This window comes from Chrysochloris asiatica, unplaced genomic scaffold, assembly GCF_000296735.1.
Source record: "Chrysochloris asiatica unplaced genomic scaffold, ChrAsi1.0 scaffold00266, whole genome shotgun sequence".
Lineage (NCBI taxonomy): Eukaryota > Metazoa > Chordata > Mammalia > Afrosoricida > Chrysochloridae > Chrysochloris > Chrysochloris asiatica.
Genome location: NW_006408784.1, coordinates 2,487,567 through 2,508,811, shown reverse-complemented (window position 1 = coordinate 2,508,811; position 21,245 = coordinate 2,487,567). Strand labels below are relative to the sequence as shown.

General features: G+C 47.4%; 1 protein-coding gene across 1 annotated transcript in view; it reads left to right on the top strand.

Moving 5' to 3' along the window:
• The window catches only part of KSR1 (kinase suppressor of ras 1), an 87,511-nt gene that overhangs the window by 26,735 nt on the left and 39,531 nt on the right, over positions 1-21,245 (top strand). Inside the window, exons 2-5 of the mRNA XM_006874224.1 lie at positions 9,101-9,248; positions 14,010-14,463; positions 16,820-16,824; positions 19,353-19,413. Coding sequence (XP_006874286.1) covers positions 9,140-9,248; positions 14,010-14,463; positions 16,820-16,824; positions 19,353-19,413 — 629 coding nt within the window. The 5' untranslated portion in view covers positions 9,101-9,139. The remainder of the gene's footprint in view (positions 1-9,100; positions 9,249-14,009; positions 14,464-16,819; positions 16,825-19,352; positions 19,414-21,245) is intronic.

Below are 21,245 nucleotides of genomic sequence, written 5' to 3'. Positions count from 1 at the left end.
AAGACAGATTTGTTTGTTCTATCAGTCCATAGTACTTTCAATATTTCTTGCCATCACCGTATTTCAAATGCATACATTCTTCTCTGGTCTTCCTTATTCATTGTCTAGCTTTCACATGCATATGAAGTGATTGAAAATACCATGACTTGCTTGGGTCAGGTGCACCTTAGTACTCAAAGTGACATCTTTGATTTTGACACTTTAAAGAGGTCTTTTGCAGATGTTCCCAATGCAATATGTTTGATTTCTGGACTTATGCTTCAATGTGCGTTGATAGTTGATCCAAATAAAATGAAACGGTTGACAGCTTCAGTGTTTTGCCATTTATCAGGATGTTGATTGGTCCATTTGTGAGGATTGTTTTCTTTTCATTGAGTTGTAATCCATACTGAAAGCTGTAGTCTTGATCTTCATCAGTGAGTGCTTCAAGCTTCTTCTCTTTCAGTAAGCAAGGTTGTGTCATCTACATGTTATAGGTTGTTCGTGAATTTACTTTAATCCTGATGCCACATTCTTCATATAATCCAGTTTCTCTGATTATTTGCTCAGCATACAGACTGAATAAGTATGGTGAAATGATACAACCCTGATGCATGGCCCTTCTGATTTTAAATGGTGCAGTGTCCCCATGTTCTGTGTTAAAGACTGCCTTTTAGCCTATGCACAGGTTGCTCAATAGCACAATTGTGTTCTAGAATTCCCATTTTCATAATGTCCATAGTTTATGATCCACACAATGAAATATGCCTTTTCATAGTCAGGAAAACACAAGTAAATATCTTTCTGGTATTCTCTGCTTTCAGCCAAGATCAGACTGACATCAGCAATGGTGTCTGGCTGTACATCCTCTTCTAAATCAGACTTGAATTTCTGGTAGCTCCTTGTTGATGCACTCCTGTAATTGTTTTTGAATTATCTGTAGCAAAATTTTATTTTTGTGTGATATTATGATATTGTTCAATGATATCTGCATTCTTAGGGTTCATGGTTTTTTCTTTTGATTGGGCACAAATATGGATCTCATCCAAATGATTGGCCAGGTAGCTGCTTTCCAAACGTCTTGGCCTAGACTAATGAGTGTTTCAAGTGCTGCATCAGTTTGTTGGAATATTTCAGTTGGTATTTCATCAGTTCCAGGAGCCTTGTTTTTCAGTGCTTCCCGTGCAGCTCGGACTTCTTACTTCAGTGTCATCGCTTCTTGATCACGTGCTACTTCTTGAAATGGTTGAGCATCAACCAGTTCTAGTTCTTTTGGGCACAGTGACTCTGTGTAATCCTTCCATGTTCTTTTGATGCTTCCTGCATCATTCAATATTTTGCCCTTCGTGTTGCCAAGTGCCATTGAGTCCGTTCCGTCTCACAGCAACCCTGTGTAGGGTTTATGAGGAGTGGCTGGTGGGTTTGTACTGCTGACCCTGAGGTTATCCTACAGTACCAAACCAGGGCTCTATTTTTAAAGAACTGAAGAAAAAAATTCAAAGCTTCGACTTGCAATTTGAAGGATTCTACTTTGCCTTCAGTAATACAAGTCAAGGCTTGAATTTTTTTCTTCGGTTCTTTTAGTTTGAGATATGCTGAGTATGTTCTTCCCTTTTGGTTTTCTAACTCCAGGTCTTTGCACATTTTATTATAATACTTTGTCTTCTCAAGCTGTCCTTTGAAATTATGTGTTCAGCTCCGTATTTCATTTCTTCCATTAGCTTTAGCTTCTCTGCATTCAAGAGCAAGTTTCAAAGTCTCATCTGACAACCACTTTAATCTTTTCTTATTTACTATTTTGTAATGACCTTTCCGCTATGGGTCGGAATTGACTTGACAACACTTAACAACAGCAAATGCCCTTTTGTTTTCTTTCTGTATGATGTTCTTGATGTTACCCCACAACTCTTCTGGTCTTCAGTCATTAGTGTTCAGTGGATCAAGTCTGTTCCTGAGGTGGTCTCTAAATTCAAGTAGGAGTGAATTTAGAGACCACCTGCAAGATTGGCAGTTCACATCCACCAGCCACTCCTTGGAAACTCTATACAGGGTCGCTTTGAGTTGAAATTGACTCAATGGCACTTAATGACAATATTCATCTGTCCGATTGCCATATGGTTTGCATGTTGCTGTCATGCTGGATGATGTACCACTGACGTTTCAAGTACCAGCAGGGTCACCCTTGGTGGGCAGGTCTCAGCAGAGCTTCCAGACAAAGACAGACTAGGAAGAAGGGGGATAGGCATTCCATATCAGGGATTAACCACTGAAGACCTTAGGAATAGCAAAGGGCATATTTACCATACCTGGCAAATAGTATGTAATGAGAAACATAGAAAATTGTTTTTGAGAAACTGAAACTTGGTGAGGGTGACAGGGAAAGAAACAGAAAGAAAGGAACCCTGTCCCTATTTGCATTGTAATTAGGTTGGGGAGTGGATATCCTAGCTGTGTGCCATCCTCCTCCCCTAGTAGTTCCAAGCAGGTACAGGCAGTCTCTGGTAACAAACAAGATCAGTTCCTAAGTCTGTCTTTAAGTGGAATTTGTGGATCAGTTGGAACAGGTACATATAGTTCTTATTTAACGACAGTTAGTCAAATGTTTGTCTTAGTAATATAGTATATATTTTACCTGCATATGTATATAGAACACGTAAACACTCCCAGACACAGGAAAACATCTTAAACATAATAATACAATGCTGGTAAGAAATGACACCGACTGCCCCCCCTCCCCAGCACTCTCCCTCTCAGCTGGGATCGATAATTCATTACAGTGACCACGCAGAACTCAGACCCCATAATCACCGTTAATAGGGTTTACTAGGAGAGTTAACAGGTTACAGTGCAGGACTAGAAATGTTCAGGACACAGTTCTTCCAGTAAGGACAGCCCTCCTCTGCTGTGCCCACAGGCAGGCCTCTCTCTGGCCCGTTGGCCTCTGTTCTGCTTGCTCCAGCAACGGTACAAAGCTCTTTTAGGATTACTGATAAATGCCCCAAGGCATGCCACTTTGCCATAAGCCTCAGCCTGAAGGTACTCAGCTCTAGCTCTGTGGGTCAGCAAACCTAGCTCCCAGCGAAGTGCCTGAAGGACCACACGCCTGCCCCAAGTCGCTCTGCTCTACTTGTTCCGTGGGCTGGGAAGTCCAGTGCTGGGTCTTGTCCCCTGGCTTCGTGTTCCACTGCTGCTGCTCCTCTGTCACTCCTCCAGTGTCACAGCTCTGCCTCCTGCACCAAGGAGGTTCAATGTGCGGGAATCTCAGGGTCCAAAGGACTAACTCCTCTCCTGGCTCATCGTGCTTGATGATAGTGAGATTCCTGCTACTGCTAAGATGGCTCATTTCATACCCACACCAGAGTTATGAGTGTTTATAATGAACCCTGCTCACCATCACTCACACCTGAATCATGTAATACGTCATCCTTTTCCCCCATCTTCTTTTACTCAGACCCATCAGGAAAAAAGTCATTTGGTGAGAATTTACAAAGACTGTGGCTACAAGAAGGAGCTCTGATAGTGTTGTGGTTACGAATTGGGCTGTGAACTGCAAGGTCAGCAGTTCGAAACTACCAGCTGTTCCATGGGAGAAAGATGAGGTGTTCTGCTCCCATAAAGATTTACAGCCTCAGAAACCCTGTACAGGGTCGCTATGAGTCGGAACCAACTGCATGACACACAGTCACCACCACCAGCACCATGGCTACAAGAGACATTCAGTAATTCACTACAATTGCAAATGTAATGCTGATACACAATAACATAAAAGTAAACTACACATGGTACTATACTGAAGAGAAAGAAAATGTGTGTGGTGGTGGTGGTGGTGGGTGTACAGTATTGTAAAAAAAAACAACAGTTTTAAAACAGTTTAGGTGGAAAACAAAAAGATCATGATTAAAACACTTCCTCTCATTCCATTGATGACTTACATACCAGAAGAGGCATTCCTGAGCAACATTATGGTATCCTTGATGAGTGGATGATACGGGAGATGACAGGTGGCTACTCTTGGAGATGATGGGCCAGATGGTGGGGGACCAGGGTTTGAATCTGCTGCTGGAGGCCAGGAGAGGTTTACTACTCTTGATGTAGGCATCAAAGGAGGTTTGTAGAGAGCTTTTCTTTTTCTCGACATAAATGGCCCTGTAGACACCGAGGCCCTCCGTATCTGTACCTTAGACGTTGGTCAACGTCTCTGTCTTAGGATCTTGATTTTTTAATGCTGCCATCCCTACTTCAATGAAACAAAAAGCTTCAGCTAACTCTTTCCTCAAAAATTTATTTGGCTCTGGCGTTTTGGGTCCCGGTCTTCATCTTCAGATGTTATCTTCTGCTGCTTTAGTTCCATAAGGTCTTCACTGGTTCCTTCTTCAGTATGGAAGTCGAGTAACTACAGCATCATTATCACTGATGTCTTGCTGTAGTTGATTACCAATGTCAGCTAATGTCTGCTTGGCTTTGGCAATGTCCTTAGCTTGTAAATTCTTGAAAAGCCTGTGCAAGTTAATGACATGGTTTCATATCTGACTGCTTCCTTCATCACAGGAATCAGCAATATTTTTGATGGCATTCTAGATGTTACAATTCCTCCAGAACTCTATTAAGGTCATCACATTATCTTGGGTAGCCCTAACTATTTATGAGAAGGTTGGCTGTAAATAATAGGCCTTTAAGGAAGCTAGGGAATCTAGCTATGATGCTGTTGGGTAAGCATTGGACTGCTAACCACAAGGCCAGTGGTTCAAACCCACCAGTTCTCAGAAATCCTATACAGAGTAGCTGTGAGATGGAACCAACTCTATGGCACTAACAACAAAAGGAGGCTGTGATTCCCTATCTATTGGCAGAAGTAGTGATGTGGTGTTGAGGGGTACAACTATGGAGTGAAGGTTGGATGTCCAGGTGTATTGTCAAGCACAAGGAGAGTCTTGAAAGGAATTTTATTGGTCAAGACAAATGGTTCAAGAGCCAATCTTCAATGATGACAGTTGCAACCCAAGTGTTTGCATTTGCCCTCTAGATAATGGGAAATTATGCCTCAGTGCTATGGTGAAGTACCCTTGGATTTAGGGAGTGGTACACAAACCCTAGGAGTCCTGGTGTGGCGCTGTGGATTAATGCGTCAGACTGCAAAGCCGTTTGAACTGCAGTTCAAACTCACCAGCTGAGGTGAGGTCAGTGGTTCAAGCTCACCAACTGTTCCTCAGAAATCCTATACAGGGTCGCTATGGGTCAGAACTGACTCGATGGCACTTCACAGGAACAACAACACAAACCCAAAATCCACTGGTGTGCAGGATAATGCACTAGACCACAAGGTTGAGTTGAACTGCAAGGTCAACGGTTCAAATCCACCAGCAACTCCTTGGGAACCCTATACAGGATCACTGTGAGTCAGAATCTACTCAACATCACTTAACAACATTACAACATCAACATACAAACAAAGGTTTGATCTAGAAATCTCCAGTTTACATTTCCCCCAGTAGTAAATTTAATCTATCCTTCAATGTCTCTGCTCTGATGCATTTTTGAATTCTTTTGAAATGTAGATCCTTTCAGGCATTCCCCCCATCCCCCCCCCAAATAAGCCATTCTCACCAACATTAAATATTTGGTCTGTTAAAGAACTTCACTTCTCAATAATATTTTTCAACATTTCAGGAAAATCTCTTGGCAGCACTTAATGGGCATTCAGTACTTCACCTTGCACCTTAATAGTATGTAGATTTTTCCTCACGTTGTAACAAGTGAACCAGTCCCTACCTGCAACAAATTCTTCTTCATAATCACCTTCATAATCACTTTCAACACATGCAACTTTTAAATCATTGGCTTTACTCCTTTTCTTGCACTAAGATTAATAGGCATATTACACTGCTTTTGATCGTCTAACCAATTGCCTTTCCTTTTCAATAATAAAGCACCATGGTGGTTAGTAGTAATTGTAGCTTTTCTCAGGGCAGAGCCCGAAACATGCTCCATTTCTCACTTTATCCTTTAAAAATGTTGCAATTGTTGGCAGACTGTAGCCTAATACTCTTCTAATGACTGATGACATTTCATCTCTTTCTGATCGCTTTATTATTACCACTTATTTTCTATCCTGATCACTTTCCTTTTCTTTGATGCATCCTCAATGCATGCATTGGATTATGGGTTTATTTGGAGGCGTAGTTACAAGGCTAAATAAAGGAAACCTTAAGCCAAATACAAAATTACACACTCAACAATGTTAACGGCAATATGGCGTGTCTTAAAAGGTTTAAAAGACTGTGTCCTTCTTCCGTAAGCCGAGGAACTGTCAAAGCCGCACAGTGTTTTCAGGAGTGTCACAAGTAGAACACGCGCCGTTATTATGAACCACTGGATTTCACTCAAAATTCGAATGCAGTAGGTTTCATGGCAGTCCATTCTTAAGTACAAGTTATCTGTCATTAGGACGTTGATCTGGAGATTACAGGAACCTCTCCTTTTCCAGAAAACGGCTGAGCCATCACAGCCTGGGGAAAATGTGCATGTGCGGTGTGACCACTGAGGACTTGCCACAGAAAGGCGGAGGGATGCTTTCTGCAGTGGGGTGTTAGGTCAACATCCCTCCTGTTTGTTTTCGCCCTGCCTGCCAGTAAGGTCAAATTGCTTTTCATAGTCAATAGGGGAAAAAGATGTCAAAACCTCACTTCCACGAACAAGAATTGCTGAAGACATGCTTATTGAATAAAACGCATCTGCCGTTGGGACCATTATCTAATCAGCCTCCCCTCTCTGTGCTGTTGTTATCAGCGGCTTCCTGTGATGCTTCGGGTTTCTCATCTGGAAGGGGTTCTGACAGCCCAAGGATTTATCCAACCAGTGATAAACTTTCTGGTGCATGTATGTGCATCTATTGTTGGTGTGAATCATTCTGAACAGTGATGAGATTCTTGCCTTCAGCCCTGCAGACTGAAGACTTTGTGGATAAAACAGAAAGATATCCATCCGACCAGGCCCTACAATGTTGGGGTTCCAGGGCTTCATGAGCCAGCCCAGTGAGTTTACCTTACAAAGCCCCCTTCCAGTGCCCTAAGGACTCGCAGCCATCGTCTTCATCAGCTTTGACAGTTTGGACAAATCTACAGCAGCTTGAATTGCCTGATAGTAAAATTACTCTCTTTAAAGGAAATCAGACACAACTTTATAAAATCACTGAAAACCAACTTAGATTCTCAACAACCATGAGCTTTGTATGAGTCATTTATTGTGAGATGTTGGGCCACCTCTGTTATAGAAAATGTGGAAATTTTTAAAAAAGAAAAAAGGAAGGGGATAAAAAATTCTGGCCTCACCATTGGGTCTCCTAGCCCTTTGCGCTTTCTCTGTTCTCACCCCTTTATTCTTACTTTGTCATTGTTTTCATAACAGTCACCTCCACCAAACTACAAGCCAGTCTAGGCCAGGACACATCCTGTTGGGCTCCATACCTGGCTCAGTCACAGCGGGAGGGGTTTCCTCCCTCCTTGCTGAGAGCCAAGAACACAAGCTTTGAGGCCAGTTAGGCCTTGACTCGAATATTCACTCTGCAGTAGCTTCCTATTCCTGCCCAACAAATTGCCACAAGTTTAGAAGCTTAAAATTCTTGCTAACCCCCCAGGGAAGAGCTAAGTGTAGGCTAGGTCCCTGGTTTAGGAGCTCAGATTACTGAAGTTAGCCTGTTGGCCATGGCTCTTACCTGGAGGCTCTGAGGAAGATCACCCTTCCATGTTCATTCAGGCTGTAGGCAGAATGCAGTATAACTTGTGGCTTTAAGTCTAAGGCCCCCTTTCATTGCTGGCTCTGAGCCAGGGGTTTCTCACATTCCTTCAGAGTCAGCAACAGCACCCACTTGGAATTTCTCTGACTTCTCCACTAGTATCCACAGAAAACTGTTTTAAAAGAGCTCTTAATGGTTAATTTATGGATCCCTGGTAGCCTTACAAGCTGGGTTGCTAACACAAGCTCAGCAGTTTGTATCTACAAGTTGCTCCATGGGAGAAAGATGAGGCTTTCTGCTCTTGTAAAGAAGACTTAACAACCTCTGAATCCCTATCCAGGGTCACCATGAGTCAGCATTGATTTGGTGGCACACCACCACCATGATGAGTTTAGGCCTCCCTGGAAATGTTCACTTTTGCCATATAATGTAATAATCGCAGGAGTAACTCTCTGAGGCACATGTTTCCTCTTAGCGTGGTGGTGGTGGTTATGTGCCGTGGAGTTGGTTCCGACTCGTAGCGACCCTGTACAGAGTTTCCGAAGCTGTAAATCTTTATGGGTGGAGGAAGCCTCATCTTTCTCCCGCAGAGCAGCTGGTAGTTTTGAACTGCTGACACTGAGGTTAGCAGGCCGATTCATAACCACTACACTACCAGAGCTCCTTCCTTTTAGGCGTAGTGGTTACGAATCTGGCAGCTAATCTCATGGTCAGCAGTTCAAAACTACCAGCTGTTCCTCAGGAGAAGGATGAGGCTTTCTACTCCCATAAAGATTTACAACCTTGGAAACCCTGTACAGGGTCACTATGAGTCGGAACCGACTCCACAGCACATAACAACAACAACAACACTTGCCCAGGTAACGTAACCTCACCAAACTGCTCCCGCCATCAAGTGAGCCGAATAAAAGACTTGACAGAATTAAATAAGGTGAGGTATTAAGTGCCTACACAGTGCTTTTATTTATTTATCCTTCTTGTGATAAGCCAGTTTTGTTTTTTTCTTAAAATCTGTTGTCTGATCCAAAATTCAATAGAATTGGCAGAGGACACCTTTCTTGGAAGTACTTGTCTTTAGAAAGTTGTGATTCATGTATTCTCTGTGCAGAGGAAACAAAGGGGCACCATGCCCTCCTCAAAGCTCTTGTTTCCCTCCTTCCCCACCCTGGCCCTGGAGCTCTGGAAGGCAGCTTCAGCTGCTGTCTCTGGGAGGGGGAGGGGGATGGGTGAGAGCTCACTGCCTGTCCTCAAACAAGTGGTGGCCCCTGGTTGGGGCCCAGCCCAGGCCGCAGCTGGCCCCTGCCACTCAGCAGGGAGGCCTGGTTGGATGACGAGGACACTCAGGCCTGCCTGACTGCTCACCCGTCTGTCTCTCTGCCTCTCCCTCAGGAGATCCCCAGCGAGCTCACGCTAGATGCCCTGCTGGACATGAACGAGGCCAAGGTAAAGGAGACACTGCGGCGCTGTGGGGCCAGCACGGAGGAATGCGGCCGCCTGCAGTACGCCCTCACCTGCCTTCGGAAGGTGACAGGCCTGGGTAGGTAGGGGCTCCCTGGGGGCTGAGAGGAGGGGTCAGTAGTGTGGGGTGACAGAAGGCCTGCACCAATGTTCAGAAAGCGTGTGATAGAACTGACCAAAGAGAGTCTTTAAGTACTTGGGTTCCCACTGATCTGGACATCCAAACCCAGGGAAGCATTTGTGAGACGTAGCTAGAAATTCCAGGCCAGTGTGCCAGGGTGGGCCCTCGGTTCAGTGTATACATTGGACCCTGTGGAGCCTCCACCAGCTTTCTGCATTCCAACCCCTCAGCCCTCACCCAGCCCCAGCCCCAATGCTGGCTGGACTGTGTGTTCAGAAAGTACTTGCTGATTGGGGATTAGCCAGAGCCAACCCTGATTAGAGAAATTATGCCGCTTTTCCTCTGGGAGCATGTACAGGGCATGTCCCTGGCAAAGTATATAATCCTGGCATTATGAGGAATTCCTTTGGAATCATTTGCAGGCTTTCTGAATCTTGCCTTGGAAATGGCTTCAAGTGCCTGCCTTACTGCTCTGACTACCATGCACAGAAGGCATCGAAATAACTCTAATGAATAGAATTAGCCCTGGGTTTTCATGATAGGAACCACCTGTCTCATCTCCGCCTGCTTGGAGCTTAAGGCAGGGACTGAGGTTTATATTCAGCTTGATTCCCCCCCCCCAGAGAGAATTGGGCTTCATTTCTTCCCTGGGCCCATTGTAATAAGTTTTCCTCTGAACCCAGAGCACTGTGTAGAACGATGCTTCTTTCACTTTAGAAAATCTCAACATGCCAGGTTTCCTGCCAGGGGCTGGGAGGTAAATATGACTGAATTGTAGTCAGCACCTCATCCCACTTCACAGAGCCCACAGCCAGCCAGTGACTGAGCCGGGATTTGAGCCTCTGGCCTTGGCAATAGTAGGGTGGTTTTCACCATGTAAAAAGATAGAAGGTGGAATATTCAGGGTGACTTGCCAGCGCCCCCTACCAGCTCCCTATGCCTGGTGTTTGCAGACTTGTAGAGGAGCCAGCTGTTGAGTGTGAGGGTCATTTGTGTGATAATGCTCCTCCTCGCCTGTCCTGGATGCCTCTGTGTGTGTGTGGGGGGGGGGGGGGGGGGGGGGGGGGAGGAGGGTAATCGTTGATTTATGAAGCACCTACTGGGGCCAAAGGAGCTCTGGTAGCGTAGTGGTTACCAATCAGGCTGCCAGCTGCTGCAAGGTCAGCAGTTCGAAACTACCAGCTGCTCCGCAAGAGAAAGATGAGGCTTTTACTCCCGTAAAGATTTACAGCCTCGGAGACCCTGTTCAGAGTCGCTATGGGTCGGAACCAACTCGATGGCACTTAACAACAATAACTGGGGTCAAACACTGGGCCAGGCACTTGGCACACACTGCAGCAACACTTTGTAAGCGGGTGTTCTTAAGCTTATGGTGTAGCTAAGCCATCTAGCATCAGAAGCTTTGGGTGCATGGTGTCGGAGCTCGAACCTGACACATGGCAGAGGAACTCTGGTTTCTCCCTCAGAGGACGAGGCCCTGGGAAGGGGGGCTCTTCCAGGTTCTGTCTTGCTCGTTCGGCTCTTGTTTGTGGTACCCTTCCCACCCTGAGAGAGTGCTGGTCCAGGACGCAGGCCTTCTGTCTGCCCAGAGGTAGCTGACATCAAGGGCACCTGTTGGAGAACGGGTGGGTACAAACGACCACCTCCATTACTTGGGTGTTCATTGCATCCTGACAGGCCTTGTGGAAAGCCAGGCTAGTGTCACAGTAAAGAACATGAACTCTGAAACCAGACTTGTGCCCACTTAGAAGTCCTGTGACCTTTCACCAGTTACTTAACCTCACTGTACCTTGCTTTTCTCATCTGTAAAATAGGGATAATAAAAAAATCTCTCACCTAGGGTTATTGTGGGGGAACATGGTGGCTCCATAGGATAAGCATTTGACTGCGAACTACAAGGTTGGTAGTTTGAGCCCATCAGCCAGTCCTTGGAAGAAAATAAGAGGCTTTCTGCTCCCACAAAGATTTATAGCTTTGGAACCCCTATACAGAGTTGGAACTGATTTGTCAGCACTTAACAACGAAAACATAGGAGCTCTGGTAGTGTAGTGGTTACGACTCAGGCTGCTAATCTCATGGTCAGCAATTCGAAACTACCAGCTGTTTCGTGGGAGAAAGATGAGGCTTTCTACTCCCGTAAAGATTTACAGCCTCGGACACCCTGTACAGGGTCACTGTGAGTTGGAACTGACTCCACGGCACATAACAACAACAACATTAATAGCAACTAAAACCGGAGTTGTTGTGAGGATTAAATGAGTAAAGTTAATATGCTTTGTTAGGCCAGGGCCTGGCACATAGTAGATATTCTTTTTGCTGTTAGGTCTATGAGGTGATGGAAAATGTTGACGTATTATCCCTTGAGGTCACTGTTCTTAAGAAAGGTGTGTGGAGGATGGTCCTCTGTGCCAGTGGCTGGTGTGTATGGGTAGGGGTTCATTCTTGCGGATACTCCCTGCCCTTCATCTGTGGCAGACATTACTAATCAATCCATGAATTCTTCCCTTCTTGGTGACCCCAGCAACATTCTCAAGCAGTAACTGCCATTTGTCTGGTGCTAAGGAGCTCTGGTAGCGTAGTGGTTACGAATCGGGCTGCGAACCTTAAGGTCAGCGGTTCGAAACTACCAGCCGCTCCGCGGGAGAAAGATGAGGCTTTCTACTCCCGTAAAGATTTACACCCTCGGAAACCCTGTACAGGGTCGCTATGGGTCGGACCCGACTCGATGGCACTTAACAACAACAACAACAGCTTGCAAATCATGGCCCATTTGTTGTCCCTGAGCTGGCTCATATGTAAGGAATTTGGATTTATTTAGTTTTAGTGGCAGACTTGCCCTTGGCAATTTTGATTGCTTCAAATAGGTTTATATTTACGGGTTCAGGGAAGTCTTTCATTTGTTTAACAAGAAACATGGGTTTAGGATTTCCCATAAACCATTTGCCATCAAGCTGACTCCAGCTTATGGCAGTATGTGTGTCAGAGCAGAACTGTGCACCATGGGGTTTTCAGTAACTTATTTTGGCACTAGCTCTACACAGGGTCGCTATGGGTCAGAACTGACTTGATAAGCACTTACCAACAACAACAAAATAGGCCATATATCAATAAAAACGTAAGATGTGGCGCTTCAAGAGCAAGCAGTGTGGAGGCAGAGGATAAGAACCACTTTCTGCCAAGTCGGTGAAGAGAAAGTCACCAGTGAAGGAAGAGGAGGGGTATTTGAAAAAAGGTCGAGTTGTACAGAGAAGTTGTGAAGGTTAACCCTTCTCCACCATCCCTAATTAAATGGCTCTGTAGGCTTCAGTTTAATCACCTTTGATGACAGAGAGCTCATTTCTTCCCCAGACTCTTCCACTGAAGATTATTGAAAATTGATAGTTATACTGGAAGAGGTAGAGGGGATTAGGTCCCATTCCACCACATACTTAGCTGTCTGACGTTGGCCAATATGCATGGATTCTCTGTTCTTAGTGACCTCACTTGTACCATGGGGAGAACAGGGCTGCTGGGATTGAGGGAGACCATATAGAAAGCATCTAGTAGAAGGAATCCAGTGTGGAGGTTCCTTTTATTATGAGTCATAATCTCCCTTCCTGCACTTTCCACTCATTGATAAGCATGAAAAGAGAGGGAGAGTAGACTCGTCTTCTTCCCCATGACAGCCCCTTGGACATCTGTAGGATGTAGGACACCGTCTTTTCTGTCTTTCTGACTCCTACAGGGTCAAATCTGATGTTCTTATCAAGATAGCCAAGGCCCTTTCTGAACTGACCCCAGTTGGGCTGGACTCTTCCAACTCTAATTCGTGCTTGTCTTGGCTAGTCCTGACTTCTCAGGGCACATGAAACTCTGTGGTTATTAGAATATGCCTCATCATTGCATGTGCTGTTTCCATGGGCTGGTATACCTTTTCCTCTGTCTTTCCTAGCAGGTTTCTGTATATCTCACAAAAGTCAGCTCAGATCCCACCACCTCAGGGGAAGTCTTCTCAGACCTCTTGGCTAATTTAGGATCTTTGTCCTCTGTGTCCATGCAGCATATGATGCCAAGCGTCTGTCATCCCCATTAGATTCCGCAAGGGCAGGGGACATGCCTTTTTCCTGCCTTTATACCTAGTACCTAGCAGATACCAGAACGGAGGTGCTGTGCCATTGAGCTAGAAGCTCAAACACCACAGAGCCATGAGGATGTTGGTAGGGGTGGGGGTGGAGGGGTGGTGACAGTCGTTCTAGACTCCTTACAAAGGGAAGTGGCCGGGACCCTTGGTAGCAAGGTCCCACTTTGCACAAAGGCAGTTTACTACTAGAAGAGGGGAGCAGCCTTCCCATCTTCCATACCCCAGCTCCCATTTTCTAACTCTTAATAGTCATCAACACTTCCCTTCCTGAGGTCACCCACCTTAGGGTGGTGGAGCTTCCCTCCTCAGTCCTCCCAGACCTGCCAGTAAGAGCACTGTATACATCATCCCCTGGCTCTGGGCCTCACGTCCCTCCTCTGTAAAATGGGACGGTAATATCTACCCTGGTGGCCTCCGGTTAGCTATATGTGTAAGGTAATGCATGAGAGGCCTTTATGAACCAGGTAACAACAATAGTTGAAGGATTCTTGCCCCTTCCATTAGGGAACTGTGCAACCTTGGATACAATGCTTAACTTCTCTGGACCCATTAGTCCCTTCTAGCTACAACCAGCTGTGATTCAACCTCTTGGCCCACAGGAGGGGAACACAGAGAAGAATCAGGCTGGAGTCCAATGGATGCCCGGCGGGAGAGTGGCTCGGGCCCTTCCACAGACACACTCTCACCAGCCAACCTGCCTTGGGCTCTACCCCAGCTGGGCAGAGTGGGCAGCAGTGCCCAGGGCCCACGCTCCATCTCTGTGTCAGCTCTGCCCACCACGGACTCCCCAGCCCCTGGCTCCAGCGAAGGTCTCCTGGACACCTTCATCCCTCTGCACGCCAGTGGCCGGCTGACACCCCGCACCCTACATAGCTTCATCACGCCCCCGACCACGCCACAGCTGCGCCGGCACACCAAGCTGAAACCACCACGGACACCCCCTCCACCCAGCCGCAAGGTCTTCCAGCTGCTGCCCAGCTTCCCTACGCTCACCCGGAGCAAGTCCCATGAGTCCCAGCTGGGGAACCGCATTGATGAGGTTTCCCCAATGAGGTGAGTGTCCCTGCCTGCTGGGTGCTGAGGTTGCCTGCTCCTGAAAGTTTTGATTGCGGTTTTCTAATTGTAATGGTGTAATAGGCTTTGATACAAAAAGGACAAGCCAGTCAACCAAGATAGAAGTCTGCAGAGTAAACAGGGAGAGCTCCTCATCTCAGTCTGCTCCCAGACTTCTGTAAGAGATTGGACTGAACCCTACTATACTCCTCTCTGTATACAAGCACACTCATACACGTTCACTCTCTCTCACACACACTCAAGACACACATTCTCATAGGAGATTTTAAAATTGGTTATCAGCAAACTTTGAAATGCCACCATGTCTCAGTCATGGAGAGGGCTGGGTTCTGCTGCAAGTACCAAACATCCCCCAAATTTCTCAGTCTTCAAACAGCTAAGATGGACTTGTTGCTCATGCTGACTTGTCCCTGGTGAGTCATTCTTGCTCCAGGTCCCAGGCCAACAGAATAGTCACTATCTAGAACATTGCCGGCTACCGTGGCAGAAGGAACAGAGAATCCTAGATGTTTTGTAGTGGCAGTTCAATGTTCTACTCTCTTTTTCTGCCCTTATCTAAACAAAGGAGCTAAGAAATGTAATTCTCTTGTGTGCCCAAAAGGGAAGGACTTAGAATATTTAGTTAAAACCATCCATGACTATCAAATGCAGTGAAGTCTATGAAAGCCGGCACTTGACAGAACTGCGTTAGTTTTTGGATCTCACAAGTGTTCCACCTTTGAAAGGATGCAGTGTTCCCACATTTCTGTCACTGGAAAACATTTGCGATTTCCCTCTCTGACAGGTTTGGCACACACAGGTTCCAGCATTCACAGGTTTTATGTGCTATGAGCTCTGTCTAGCCTTGAACTTGCTTTCTCAATTTACCCTGGAATCTCTGTGAACTTTGTATTGCTGCATCATGTTTATTCTCTTCTTTCATTGTTTTTAAAAAAATGTTTTTAATCAATGTGTTTAAAATAGATGACGGTCACATGGTATAAACACATTGTGGCTCATTTCTTCTAGTTTTAGTAGGGGTACACAGTAAAGACTGTACTGCCCCCCTACCACTGGGGTTTGTGTGTATGTGTATTTCTCCTCCAATCTATCATTTTCCCTCTCAGGCAACCAGATGATCAGCTTTGTATCTATAGTTATTCCAATGACCTCACTCATTGTAACTGTTGCTTATCATTCCCATGTAGAATGTGTCTAAGTAAGCTGTTCTTGATGGGCATTTAAATCATGTTTTTCTTGTTTTTACTAAGATGACCCTGGCAGACTCTTGTGTGCAGAGCAGGATAGGAGGGGGCTTGTGGGCACCTCTTACCCTCTCGTACCCTGAGGGTTGGGGAAGCTGGGTTCTCTCCAGATATGAGAGAGGTTCTTTGGGCCCTGGTCTTTATGGAGACTTGGTGTCACTTTGCGGAATGGGCTGACACAGGCTACTCTGAGCACTTCATGGGTAAAAGCCTGGACCACCCTGATGATTTCAAGTGTGCCACCAAGTAGAGAAAGCCATGCTGGACCCCCTGACTTTGCCAGTTGATCAGGCTCTCCTGCTGAGGCCTGGATACCTTCCCCTGTCCCCTGGACTCTCAGTAGGCATAGTCATGACCAACATGTGTCCCATGCCTGTCAGGGTGTCACAGAGGGCAGAACCATTGGTTTCTCTTTTCTCCTAAAAAGAGTGTGAGGAAGGGACTCTGGTCTCCTTCCTGTACTCGAGGCAGAGAACAACAGCCTTGCCTCAGCTCACTGATGGTGAGCTGGGCCTCAGACCCTAAGACACTGCCCCACAGGTCACCTCGTTGTCCTTCACAAGACCTGAGGGCAGACTGAGGTTCCTCTCCTCACCCTTGGGGAGGACACTGCTCCCAGCTTGTCCCTGCCTGTCCCTCCTTGGGGACCACTCTCTGCTTGCCACAGCTGTTCTCCTCGCTCCTCCTGCCCCAGTCTCATTCTCTCCTGCAGACGGACCCCTTTCCTGCCAGGGCCCTGGGTGTCCATCCTTCCCAGGGCTATTGCCAGGGCATCCCTTCTCACTGAACCTCTTTGAGCTTCAGTTTCCTCAGCTGTGAAATGGGCAGAACTGCAGTATGCATGCTGGGGGTTGGTGAGGCCTAGGTGAGCTCATATCTGAAAGTGCAAAGCTCAGAGTGCAGCTGTCTGTCCACAGGGAGAGGGCAGGGTGGGCCATTGAGGAAGCTGGTTCCTACAAACACTGCGGGACTTTTCCACCTTTGCTCAGTGAGCCTCGCAACCCTGCACCCTCTTGGGGCACTGGTCTAGGGCACACACCGAGCCAGCATGGTGACCTGTAATCCTTTTCTCTCCTTTTTGTCTCTTCCAGGTTTGGTAAGAGTGATTCATTTTCGTCTCTTCTGCTACTTGTGTTGCTGTCCCCATCGGGGGTGGATTTTGTTGTCACACTTAGTCCTGTTGGGAGCTCAGAAGCAGAGGTGCTGGCAAACACCACAGAAAATAGTTCTGGGACAGGAGGCATTCAAGCCTTAGAATCAGGCTCTCTGGGAGGTGGAAAGCTTGAGTATCTCAGTCCACGTCAGCCCGTGACGAGCCCCTGGGCACCCTGCCCTCTCCACAGGCAGCCTCGGGCAGGGAGAATTCACCTGCTTGGTGCCAAGACCAGGAGATGCTTCTGTGAGGGAATCGCCATCTCTCTGGTTTCAGTGGATTCTCTCCATCCTCCAACCCCAGCCAATTTCTTAGGAGCTTGTCTTCAGGAGAGGAGTATTCCCCTCGAGGCAGGAATGCAACTGACTTTGAATGAGGGCCCCCATCCCATTTGAGAGAACCTTCTTGTACCAGGCTACCTGTGGGGCTCACTTTAGTGAGTCAGGGCTGTGGGAAACAGCTGTGTCTCTTGATTCTGCTTTTAATTCTCTGAGCAGGAATGTTTTTTGCCTGAGCCAAAAGCAGTCTATTTTGGTTCTGTCCAGAACTGGCTAAGAGAGTGAGTGTCTGTCCGCAGGGTCTCAGGGATGAGGAGGGAGCACCATAAGCAGTAATTACTGAAGTGAAGCTGGCTGCAGGAACATCTAGGATGGCCTGGAGAGTAGGGAGGAGAAAGCTGCACATTCTCCTCTCTAGGACTCTGACTCTGGAGGAGAATGTAACATCTCCAGCTTTAAGAGAGCCCTGGCCTCATCCTCCCAATTGTCATAGTAATGCCCAGGACCACCTTAGTGAAGCTGCTTCCCAGGGTTGTTGGGAAGGGAGAGTGAGGCCTTCAGGGCCATTATTTCCATCTAGATCACAGATAGGTGATACCTGGCATAGTGCTCACAGCCCTTGCCGGTGGCAGGCATTACTAATTGATCATAGCATGCTTAGAGATCTGGATGACTGGAGTCTCATTTTCCCATAGTCTGTCTCTCAGGCTGGCGGCCTATTTTGAGACCTCCAGGTGAGCCTGTTTTTGATTGCTTTGACTGCTGAGTTGGAGTGGGCCCTAGGAACAGGTTGGGGCAAGTCAGCCCTGCTCATGGCAGATATTCCAGAGAGAGCTGCAGGTGATTGTGGGTTTCCAGGTCAGGGAAACACAAGGGCCATCTGTGTGCCGATCAGGACTCCCTCTGGTTTGAGAGGAGATGTCCCAACACCCCCTTCTCCTTGTGGTTTGGTTTGTGGGCTTGACCTTAAGTGAGATAGCACCAGCTGTGTGACAGGTCAGCACTCAAGATTCGGGGGTCACCCTGTATCCTGAGCTTTTTAGATCATGGGGTCCTTTTGATAATTGGATGAAGGTCTAGACCCTTTTTCTGGGAAAAAAAATCCACAACAATCTGCTAAACCACTCCAAAGGGTTCATAGGCCAGGAGAGAAATGTTTCTCTGAACGACATCAATCCACAGGGAAAAGTCGCATTAGACTGAGGGAGCGGTGAGCAGGCTGTTGGGTGTGACAGCTTCTCCAGCAAATGTTACTGCCTCACCTTAGCAGATGGCTCTGGCTGCCACCTCTGCGTGGCAGAAGGCAGAACAAGATTTAGGGTGGACGTCTCCACATGCCCCATCTCCCCTAGTCTCCCATGGATAGACCACTGGAGAACTGTTGTGGGCACAGACAGACAGTGTGAGGAGTAAGAGGAGACAGGATGAGAAGTGAGTGAGTGAGAGAAGTGCGGCTGTGTATGTGTGTGTATACATGAGGCCGCCACTGTGGATGAAGAGATTTTGCTCCTTGTCCTTCCTCCACTGCCCACGCCAGTCATGCCATAAACACTGGGCACCAGTGCTTTTGGTGAATCCAGGGTTGAGAGGCTGAGAGCCCAGGATGCCTACTGGGAAGGCAGGCAGAGGATGTCTCTCAGCAGAGAGACAGCGTGCCGGAGGCCTGCCCAGTGGGTGGTTCCCATGAGGAAGTTTAAAAGCTTCAGCTTCACTCCTGCCAAGATCTGGCAGTGAAGGCTCTCAGAGGAATAGTCTCCTGGTGCTTCCCAACCAAAGGTTAGAAGGCTTCCACCCACTCAATACAAGTGCCTGGAATAAAGCCTTTCCCAGTGGTGATATGTGGATCTATCCATGGGAGTGGGAGAGATGGGGCATGTGGAGACTTCTACCTTAAACCTTACTCGGCCTCTTAAGCCTGAGTCCACGCAGAGATGGCAGCCGGAGCTGTTTGCTGAGGTGAGGCAGTAACCTTCGCTGGAGAAGCTGTTACACCCAGGAGCCTGCCTGCTCACTGCCCCCTCGGTCTAACGTGACCTTTCCCTGTGCTAATTGACATAGTTCAGGGAAACGTTTCTCTCCTGGACAATAAATAACCGTGCCATATCTAGTCTGTGACCACTGACACAGAAGGCCACAGCACAAGCTCTCCAGGGCAGGGCACCCACACTGCCCCACCTGCCTCTTTCCCTACAGATCTCCCACATGGGTCCCCACAGATGGTACGAAGGGACATCGGGCTCTCAGTGACACACAGGTAGGTCTGGCTGAGGCCTGGACAGGGAGGGATGTGGGAGCTGGGCTTGCGCCCATACAGGTGGGAAACCGATCCTGGTCTCTCCTCCTCATCCTGGTCTGTCCATTTCGTCTCTGAACACAACCCTAAACCCGCCTTGGGTCTCTGTGTTGTCACAAACAGCCATGTGGACATACTGGGCCCTTGCTGGCCTCTTCCTCACTCCACTCAGGTGAAACACACTCCCCACTTCTAGCACACAAGTCCTAGGATAAGCAGGGATCACAGTTAGGAGAAAATTCAAGATTCCCAGGCCCTGGCTTACAGCGTCTTATTCCATCTGGATTTTGGGAAACTTCCAGTGATTTTGATGCTTAGACATGTTTGTGGAGGGCTGTCCAGAGGGCTTGGCCTCAACCCCTGGGATTTCAGTGTGTGCAGGGAACACAACAGGTCTGGGTGGCGTCTCCTCTCCTGGGCAGCTGGAAGCAAGTAGCTCGGGATGCCTCTGCTCAGGCTGTGAGTCCCTGTTGAGATGCTTGTAAGCATAGTGAGGAACACTTGGTCAGGGCTGGGAGCTGGACTCCAGCTTGTGTACAGACCCACCTGGAATTCTCTTCCCAAAGGACAAAACTTGGACTTGGAGAGGTCAAGTGACTCATCCAAGCACAGACTGCCAATGATGAGTGTGGAGCCCTGGGGCCTCTGATGCCTTGTTGGTGCTGTGAGTCTGTACTCAGAGCTCAGGGAGGAGGTGTCCAGGGCACCAGGAGACAGCTGGGACAGGAGAGCCGTTGGAGTGCCTCCCTCGGCCGTACCTGTGCAGTCCAGCGTGGTACCGCCTCTCCCTTGAGAGATCCCGCTCTTCTCCATCAGCTGCAAAACTGAGGTAACCTCTGCAAGCCTCAGTTCCTGCTTCACAAATGGGATTGGTAATATCTCCTTCTCAGGGCTGTTATGAGGGCAAAAGGGTTAACATGCATCTGAGCTTCACATATCAGCATCATTGGGGCAGATGTTATCGGAGAGGTTCGGCATTGGCAGGGGGTTCCGCTTCGGTTTTGTTTCTCACACCTGGTTCCACAGAGGATCCTGGTCTGCATTTTCCTTCCACCGCATGGCAGCCAATGGCAGGGCTGCCCTCCCTCCTCTCTGGCATTGCCAGGAGGCTCCACCCAGGTTCTGGGCTCTGGTAATGAAGTCGTGGTCACACCCTCTTGGATTCTGAGGCCCATGACCCAGGCCCCTCCTCAACTAATGTTTGATCTAATCATAGGGCGAAAACTGTGCTATGAATGAGCCTTCACTGGTCCCGGAAAACTTTTCTTACCCCCCATCTCCTCAAGCCTACCAACCTCTCTGGTACCTGCCCCTTATTGGGCCCAGACAAGACTCTCATTGAGACTGATATTCAGAATTTCTTTGTTATCTTTGGTGATCTAGCATTTGTTGTTTTTTTTTTAATTTTTTTTATTTAGTTTGGATTGAAATTCTACTCGTATGCTCAAAATTCAAGGAAAGTATAAGGTTATACGTAAGTCCCTGTCATCTCCGTCCCTAATCAGACCCCAGTCCTCTGCAGACAGCTGACAGTGTCTTGTGCATCCTTCTCAGAGATGTTTTAATACAAGCAAATACATATTTATGTTCTTTCCCTTTTTTAAAATAGCACATACTGTTCTAGACTTTGCTTTTTTTAGTTGCAGCAAAACTCACATAGATCCGCTACCCAAAATGGGGGGCCACAAAGGCAAGAAGTGACAGGCTTACAAGCTTTTAAGAGGGAACCTAGATCCAGAGGGTGTGGAGGAAGGTAGAATCTCCACTGAGTAGTATCCAATCTGTCTGGGCGG